Source organism: Chrysochloris asiatica, unplaced genomic scaffold (assembly GCF_000296735.1).
Source record: "Chrysochloris asiatica unplaced genomic scaffold, ChrAsi1.0 scaffold00042, whole genome shotgun sequence".
Classification (NCBI taxonomy): domain Eukaryota; kingdom Metazoa; phylum Chordata; class Mammalia; order Afrosoricida; family Chrysochloridae; genus Chrysochloris; species Chrysochloris asiatica.
Window position 1 is genome coordinate 11,945,230 of NW_006408560.1, and position 9,524 is coordinate 11,954,753.

Consider the following 9,524-nt stretch of genomic DNA (forward strand, 5'->3'; position numbering starts at 1 on the left):
AATTCAGTATTTTTGCTTCTCATCATTTCCATATCTCACTTATCACTTAGTTGCCTTACTACACTTACTCCTGTTTTAAAAAGCTCACGGGAAATGCATATTATGAATAAACTATGTTTGGATTTCAAAATTATTTTGCACAAAAATAAACTCGCACTAACTTGCTCTGTCTATACAGGACCTAGTTTGTGGCGCTAAGAAGAATAAGGTTATCAGTTTGAAAAACAGCCCAAACATGATTTCTGCTACAACTGAAGCAAGAACACCAAATTTTTGGTGAATTCACTGATGATTTACAGAAGTTTATGGGAACAATGTCCCAAAGAAATCAGCAGTTTAAAAACTTGCTTTAAGAACGGACAAGATGATGTTGAAGAGGGAGTCAGCACAGTGGCAAATCATTCACATCAACTTGCAAGGACTGAGGATTAACAGCAGAAACAATAGCCAACACTAAAAACTTCTCAACTGGTTCAGCTTACACAATTCTGACTGAAAAATTGGAGGCGAGCAAACTTTCTGCTTTATGAATGCCAAAACTGTTGTGCCCAGATCAGCTGCAGACAAAAGCAGAGCTTTCACAATGTCAATCAAAATCCTGAACATTACTTTAAAAAACAGTAACAGATGAAGCACAGCTTTACCCGTACAAAGCACAATCAAAGCAATGACTACCAAGAGGCAGAAGTGGTTCAGTCAAAGCAAAAGCAGACCAGTCAAGAGCAAAGACCAAGACAACAGCTTTTTTTTTTTTTTTTAAATAGATGCTCAAGGCATTTTACTTGGTGACATTCTGGAGTGCCAAAGAAAGATGAACATCTGCTTATTATAAAGTGTTTTGAAAAAGTTAGCCAAAGCTTTAGCGAAAAAATGTATGCTTCACCAGAGAACTCTCGACGATGACAATGCTCCCATTCATTTCTCTTATCAAACAAGTGCAATTTTTGTTGAGTGTTTCTATGGTAAATCATTACGAGTCTACCTATAGTCATGATTTCACTTCTTCTGTTTTCTAATCTTAAAATCTTTAAAGGGAACCCATTTTTCTTCAGCTAATTAATTTTAAACAGACTGAATTGACAAGGTTAAATTCCTAGGAGTCCTCAATTCTTTAGGGATGGACTAAATAGTTGGAATCATCACAAGTGTCTTGATCTTGATGGAGCTTATGTTGAGTAACGAAGTTTGTGTTTTTCATTTAATTCCGTATTTTTGAAAGTCTCCTTGTACATTAACTTTGTTATTAGTGTCTTATTTATGATTTGTTTATAGACAATACTGAGCCCTCAAAGCACTTCCCTCTACAGCCAATTCCCAGAAGTGCAGATACTTGTAATTCAGACTTAATAACTTCCACTAGTCTAGACTATGGTGTTAATACCTTACAGTCTGGTTCTGTATAGTTTGGTTTACAATTTTAAGATTTAGGTTATTTTAAGATTATTTTTTTATCCCCATACTTAGTTATGCATCAGTTATTTTGCTTATTTTCTCATCTATAAGCATTCAAAGGTAGGGAAAGAATCTGTTTAATGCAGCACAATGCTACACAAACCCTGACATTAAAAATACATGTATTAATCAAATTATGCACGTATCATGATACTATTTAAAAGAACTAAACAATATATTGCAAAAAAAAAAAAAAAAAGTTAAGCCCCAAATATACAGGAGCACAAAGACTGTTCCCCAAACAGTGTTCAAATAAGGATGGGAGGTGGTTGGCAATAGTTAAGGACAGCGTGTTTTATACTGCACAGTGTCAATCATGCTTGGCAAGCTCTTGCTTAGACAGAGAAACTAAATGGTAGAAATAGGCTTACCTTGGCTGTCAATGACACTCTGTACAACTTCTTCCAAGCCTACCATGTAGATAAACTCGCTATTGGCTGCACTAGGCAGGAAGTGAAGCAAAGGAGCAGGAGGTTTAGGGGGTGGAATCTCCAAGAGTGTCTTTTCCAGCTGTTTGCGAAGAGCCAGTTTGGCTGCAGCCTGTGAGTTGGCAGCATCTGTCATGGCGCTGGGGCTAGGAAGTGGTGAGGACACTCTGTTCACAGTCCCTGGCTGGATATGGGAGGCAAGGTTCATATAGATGGCAGAGGATGTTGTTCGCTGACAAGGAACAGAAGAACTTGACTGCTGAAATAGATTGAAAATGGGGGTCAGTGATATGTGAGAGGACAATTCTTGCTTCCTTGGCAGAGGACACATTCTGATTCTAATCTGGACACTTAGCTTCCCAAAAATTCAGTTAAAAAAAAGATAGGAGGTATCCAACTTATTCAATGAAAAAAAACTCTGGCACACAGGAAAAAAAAGAAACAATGAAGGCTATAAACTAAAATTGCTGAGAAAAATAAAGATTAGGGAGGTTCTTATGTTATATAACCTTATGCTTATTCCACTGATCTCGTCTCCTAAGCAGATTTTAGCTTACTGATGGATGGCTCTGTGGTATAATTTCCACCACTATTTTCCTAGCATTCTTTAAAGCTTTCACTTTTGGAACTGCTCAATCCAAGCTCCTACCAAATTACCTTTGTCCTAGAGTTTTTGTATGTTCCCCCAAATTAAAATATATGGTCCTTCTGATGTTGTTGTTGCTGTTAAGTGCTGTCAAGTCAGTTCTGACTCACAGCGACTGTGCTGGGTTTCCGAGAAGCGGCTGGTGAGTTTGAACTGCCAACCTTGTGGTTCAAACCGACCTTGTGGTCCACCATATAATACTGCATTGCCACACCAGGACTCCCTTTTAATAAGGAAGCTAAATAAAATATTTCTCTGTTACCATCTTAGGGCTCCCTCTTACTGGTTGGTAATTGATGGCAGGGTTCATGTTGGGTGTTGTGGTTCGTACAAGGCCAGGTTTAGGTGGGCCTCGTTGACCCTGCAGTTGAGCTGGGTTTGGTGCAATAACACGCTGAGACATTAACATATGTGGAAGGGTGGTGTTGGTTGCTGAACGGATGACACTGTGACCCTGAAGGGAAAAAAGAGGAAAAGAATGAGTCACAGGATAGTATAATGTACCACAAAATACTGAAGAGAAAGCACTGCCTACGATAGACACATATAGCTCAGTAGAACACAAGAGTTTGACGTTTATTTTTGTCTAGTGACCTATAGGATAAATCTACTATCACTGTAAAACTAATTTTCCGGGGGACAAAAAAGATTACATAAACTCAATGCCATTGAATTGATTCAGACTCAGCAACCCCATGGAACAGAGAACTGCCCCAGAGGGTTTCCAAGGCTGTAAATCTTTACAGAAACAGATTGCCACATTTTTCTTCTGTGGAGTGGCTGGTGGGTTGCACTGACAATGGTTTAGTTCACACCCAAATGCTTTTAACCACAGTGTCACTAGGATTCCTTATTATTGCTAAGAGCTGCTGAGTTGGTTCTGACTTATAACGACCCTGTACAGGGTTTCCAAGAAGCGGCTGGTGAGTTTGAAGCACCAACCTTCCAGTTCAAACGGACCTTGTGATCAAGTGCTTATTCTAGGATACCACATCACGACTCTGAGCTCCTTATCACTGCTGTTAAGTTCTGTAGCGACCCTGCATAGGGTTTCCAAAGAGCAGCTGATGGGTTTGAACTGCCAATCTTGTGGTTTGCAGTCCAGTGCTGATGCACAGCACCACAGCAGAAGTCCAGGAGCTTATTATTAGTGGCAAGGAATTCCCTGGATTTTTTTTGTAGAATTTATGTAACTGTGGAAACCTTTTCTAACGAAGAAAAACTGTTTATTTATTAATCTTATTATAGACAAAATCATGCCATATGACGCCAACATAGCTGTCTGTAGTATTAACACCTTTATTAGGGCTAGGTTCTTCTCTTCTATAATCTTTACAGAAGTCCAAAAGACAAAGAAGACAGACAGGCTCTCTGATTCTGATTCTGGCCCTGCCATTATGGGTCACATACCTGTAATGTTCTCAAATTCTGAGGTTCAACCCCTTGGGTTCCAGGTCGGGAAGGAAGTTTGGATAGGCCCTGCTGTCCTACATGGGCAGGGGATGGCTGAACAATAGATGCTGCGTTCTGTACAACTGGAGTCTAGAAGACGGAAGAAAAAACGTTAACAATGGGGAAAGCTAATAATCAGATATGAAAATCTGGTATATTTCTAGATTTTCAAAATCCTTTTTGGTGTAACGTTTGAAACATTGGAAATGGACAGGTACCAGTTCGACAGAAAAAAAAAAAAAAAAAAAAAAAAGAACCCAAGTTTCCTTCCTAAGATTAAAAAAACACTAACACTATTCCTAGAAACTAAAAGCTGTATAACCAGAGAAAAATGAACCACCCAGCTGAACTTACCTGGAGTAGCCCACTCTCAAATCAGTTTTTTCTTTTCTCTAATCCCTTATTTCTAGGGTACATTACCTTCTGGACCACATTCTCTTTTTGTAGCTGACTCTGTCTCAGTTTTTTCAACAGCACCAGTCGGGCTTCCTCCAATCGCAGTTCATCCCTCAGTTGCTTGATGAGCTGCTGGCGTTCCTCAATGCCTTTCCCCTGGTGAAACATGGAGACTGTCTGCTATGGCAGCAAGTACCTAGAATCCTTTCCTAATTTAAGGTCTGAAGGGTTCCTTTTCCACTGGAGGAGCATAAGTAGTGGTGGGATTGTTACTTTTTAAAAAATGTTTTATTGTGAATTATACGAGTTTACATGGGAAAACATTAGTTTTACATTCATTCTATTGTATATCGTCTCATTGCCATGGTTCCAATCCCCTCCATGCATCATCAACCAACCAAAGGGTATACCCTGCAAGCCTGCCCCCTACACTACCCCCGTCCCCCAAGTCTTCAGCACACAGTCGCTCTCCCTCTCTGGATTCAATTGGGATTGTTACTTTTGTATCCTTGGGGTGCATGGCATTTGATAGGTACTCAAATACTTGCAAAATGAATGAAAAGCTTAAATGGAAATGCTCTGACCAGATTCCTGGTAGGCTGGAAGAATGACCAAAAAGGGAAACGCTGTTGTTTCTTTCAAAATAATGTTTCTAAATCTCTTAATGCCATGTTTCCTCTACATACACCTAAGAACTTAGGACTCCCTTCACATTATGAAAGGTTTAGGATATAGTGAAGATGGGATCCTTTCAGTCAAGAGTTCGCTATATGTGACTTTTGAGTTAGGCAAGTTTTAATTTTCCAAATACATTACACTGAATATTCTTTTTCAAACTATCTTCTCTACTTGATTCTAATAAAACAAAACTTCCATTGAGTTGATTCTAACTCATAGTGACCCTTGAGGACACAATAGAACCGCTCCCTAGGGTTTCTGAGACTAAATCTTAACAGGAGTAGATAGCGTTATCTTTCTCCCATTGAGCAGCTTGTGAGCTTAAACTGCTGATTTTGTAGTTAGAAGCCCAACACTTAATCCACTGTGCCACCAGGCTTATGTTGCTGTTGCTGAAGTGTCATCGAATTCGTTCCAACTCATAGTGAGCCTGTTTAGGATTTCCAAAGGCAGAAGCTGTCAATCTTTATAGAAGCAGAAAATCTCATCTGTTTCCCACGGAGTCAGCAGTTGGTGGGCTCGAATTGTCATCCTTCTAGTTTAAAGTTCAGTGTTTATCCTACAGAACCACCATGCTCAGGACTCTTTTAAGAGCATGACATAAGAGTACATTTGTTTTTACCTTAAACATCTCTAGGTTGGCTGCTTTGAGTCTTTCTTCCATTCGGGAACTGGAACGGGGACTGGAAGCTTCATTGTCAGACAAAACAATGATGTCTGGGGAAGGGGTTAGCCTTCCTCGGTCTGGTTCACTAGACCAAAAAAAAAGGTAAAAATTATAAAATTTCTAAAGTGAGGATGCATACAAAATATAAGAAAACTTTTCTACAACAAACAAATTTGAGAGACTTGAGGTCTGTCTTGATTCACTCAATGAAGGTAGAGGTACTCAAATCCTAGGATAAAGAAGACACCAAGACATGAGTGATGGCAAAACCTCAGCAAAAGTACTTACTTTCCTTAACTAAATACTTTACTGCAGATATAGGACCAAAGACACAGATTTTAATCAGAATTCTAAATGTTTTCCCTAAATTCCACTCTCCACTGGGCTGCCATTACACAAAGACTCAAGAAAGAAATGGTTAGTTTCACAGGATAAAAAGGGCAAAGTCTGAAGTAGAGCCTTGTTTTCCACCCCAGGTGCAGATTACAGATTGCTATAAAGGCAACTCATAATACCAATAAGTAACATGGACCTTGCTGAGGACTTACAATAATATCCAGTGATACTGTCTATCCTGTCAAGAGTGTAGGCAAAAGAAAAGTCGGTGGCTTCAAACAATGGATAGTACCAAGAATAACATTTATAAGTCTAGTGAAGAACTAAAGCTCCATGACTAAATATATAGAATGAATTCTATTTGCCAGAGTTTCACTTAGTAACTTCACTCAGAAAAAAGCCATCTAAAATGACTTCAAAATTGAAATCTTTCACACAGGTCCCCACTATTTACCAATTCTATTTATTAGATAACACTTGTTTTGGTCTTTCTGGGGTTATCACTGCAAGCATTATATTCGTTTCTCTAAAATGATAAAAAAAAAAACAAAACCATCATTCCCTTCTGAAGTCCTGGGTAACAAGAATTCTAGAAATTTTATATTAGGCTCCTAAATCAATGTCCATACCCTCTAATTCTTTGATTACTTAATTCAAAAGTATCTTTCCAGAGTCTGCTCTCACTGTGTAATTAGGAGTATACAGATCGAGGGCCTATTTAAACATTTAATTCAAGTTGTTAACACTTACAGTTCCTTAGTCCTGAGAGGCTCTCTAACATTTCTCAGAGCTTTTGGTCTCAGTTGCTGCTGGGACATGAATGCCTTTTGAATATGATACCTCTTATGGTTGGGATAATAAGCATTCAATTTCTCAACAGGGTAAAACTGAAAAGTTACTAAAACCAACTAAATTTATCCGAGAAAACAGAACAGAGAGACAACATGATGTGAATGACTATCTTAAATTAAACTACTGAATTTGTCTGGATTGATCCACAATCACTGGTCACAGACCCAAAAGGCTGAGAATGTGGGGTTACAGATAAAGAAGCCATGAGAGGAAGAAAACAGGATTTCATTCTCTAACTGCAAATACTTGAAATAATGGTCACACCTAAATAAAATGTATGGATTCATTTATTTGTAACTTATTTATCACTTCCACATTTCTTGATTCCCCCTCAGGTAATTTTGATGTCTGGGAGAGTTCCCCTTTTCTATTTGATATCTTGAGTCCTGGGGTATGGCACTGTAGGCTAACACGTCAGACTGCAAAGTCGTTTGAACCGCAAAGTCAGTGGTTCAAGCTCACCAGCTGCTCCTTGGAAACCCTATACAGGGTCTCTATAGGTCGGAATAGACTCAATGGCACTTAACAACAACATGTCTAAACAGAAGTTCTTTCATTCAGATCCTGACTGGATACATGGATCAAAAAGATTGTATCTAAAGTAAGGAATTGTTTCTTGATCAAATGAGATACTTCCTGCTTAGGAACTGGCTAACACAAAGACAAGCCTGCCATTTCTGGATGGGTATTTTATAGTTGAATGACATTAGTCAGGAAGTTATATTGAGAACTCTAAATGGTATTTTCTCCCTAAATATAATCAGATTCACGTTACAGGTAAGGCAAAAGTCCAATACTTTTTCCTCCAGAGAGAAATTATTCTGCTCCTTCCACAAACACATATTAATGAAACCTCTAAGAGTTTGAACATGATGAGACTACTTTGTGGTTTGTGTTTTTTTTTAAGGTCTCGTGAGCTTTATGTTTTTGATAGGATGCATGCTTGTTTTCTATCACACTATAGGAAAAAATATTTTCGTTTTCCTTCTCTGATAAATTTCCACCTTACACAGGTTCTATTTTTTACAGGTTTACTATATATGCTTTACAATATTTGGGGTATGAAACCCTGCCTGTTAAGAGAGCTGTTATTAAAAGCCCAACTCTTCTGCTGACATCATCTGTGACTCAGATTGGCAAAGTCCCAGAAGCTTTATATAAAGAAAAAGAGGCAGAACCCCAGTGAGATACATTGGCAAAGTGGCAGCATCAACGGGCTCAAGTGCAGCAATAACTGTGAGGTTGGCCAAGAACCGGGCAGTATTTCATTCTGTTATGCAAGTTGCTATGAATTGGTACCAATTTGATGGCACCTACCAACAGCAATAAAACGAATCCTTACACAAGTAGTAAAAACGACTGAATAGAAAGACAACTGTCATGTCTTTCTAGCGTTCCAAAATAATAATATTGGTTTCAAACAAGTTTATTTCATAGGTATTTTAACTTGCCCAAATAAAGCCTCCCCTCGACCCCCAATAATTTAAGTAATTATTATATGGCTATCATACCAAGAACTCCTCATCTTTTCTGCTGTCAAATTCTCTCTTCCTTTGGTTCATAATAAAGAAATCATGATTCTTCTTGCTGAGTAATCTATCAATCTCATTTGGGGCTAAGTGGAAATAGCTGTCAGTATCTAATAATAAAAAGGAAGAAGAAAAGTGACAGTCCAATACGGCCTATTTTTCCAGGTAGAGTGGAAAGTTTTATGGTTTTCATCAAGCGTCTTCTAAACGATGTTAAATCACTTTACGCCTTTCAGAGGATTATGCTTCAAAAAAGTTCATCCCTCCAAAAATAAAATTAAATTCAATGGTTGGCTTTTCAGGGCAGTCTGATGTTTTAACACATAATGTATCTGAGATACTGGAATTGAGATCTTGCCAAAGTATACAATAATTTTATCTATGAAAAATACATTTAGAGCTCTAATTTCGGATAGGAGGAATCCATCCAACATACTTAATTCTTTTTCTTCCCCAGTGAAATAAGATTAGTCACTTGTTGAAGAAAGAGAAGACTGATTATGGGGAAAGTAGATTATTTTTTATTTCATTCATCTACTTCCATTTCTTCAAAGGCTCAAGGATTATTCTACTTGCACAATAGTCTACTGATACTGATACTACCTATTGCTTCTAAGGGTTGTTCTCATATTGCTGGACCACTAGAAAATATTTCTAAGGTTTCCTACAGATTTTTAATGCTGATTATTAAGAATACTATTCCTTCACTAGGTGTGGTTTTAAAATATAGTGTTGGGCAACACTAGTAACCATTCCTTCCTCTCCCCTGCCTTTCTTTTTCATCAATCCAACCTCTTAAAAGATTGTGCTTTGGATCAATCCTGGGACAAAGTCAGCAAGGTCAACTGATGAAGAGCCATGGCACTGAAGAGTAATTCTGATCTCTTGCGTGAGGCATAAACAAACTAAATATTATAAAAACTACAATTATCTATATGGTGATTGACTATCCAGGTAGGCTCTACTCTCAGGCAGTTCTAGGTATTTCTTAGTGTGTGTGCCACACAATTTCAAGTACCTGACCTTGAAAGACAACAGAGAAAATGCCTGTGAGAGTGTGTGTATGAACCTAAGTGAGGGAAGACGGG

The 9,524-nt window shown here is 38.2% G+C and overlaps 1 protein-coding gene across 1 annotated transcript in view; it reads right to left on the minus strand.

Moving 5' to 3' along the window:
* Nucleotides 1-9,524, minus strand: part of GATAD2B (GATA zinc finger domain containing 2B) — a 147,222-nt gene that overhangs the window by 6,237 nt on the left and 131,461 nt on the right. Inside the window, exons 3-7 of the mRNA XM_006861475.1 lie at nt 5,675-5,804; nt 4,399-4,530; nt 3,937-4,068; nt 2,810-2,980; nt 1,824-2,139 (exon numbers count right to left, since the gene is read on the minus strand). Coding sequence (XP_006861537.1) covers nt 1,824-2,139; nt 2,810-2,980; nt 3,937-4,068; nt 4,399-4,530; nt 5,675-5,804 — 881 coding nt within the window. The remainder of the gene's footprint in view (nt 1-1,823; nt 2,140-2,809; nt 2,981-3,936; nt 4,069-4,398; nt 4,531-5,674; nt 5,805-9,524) is intronic.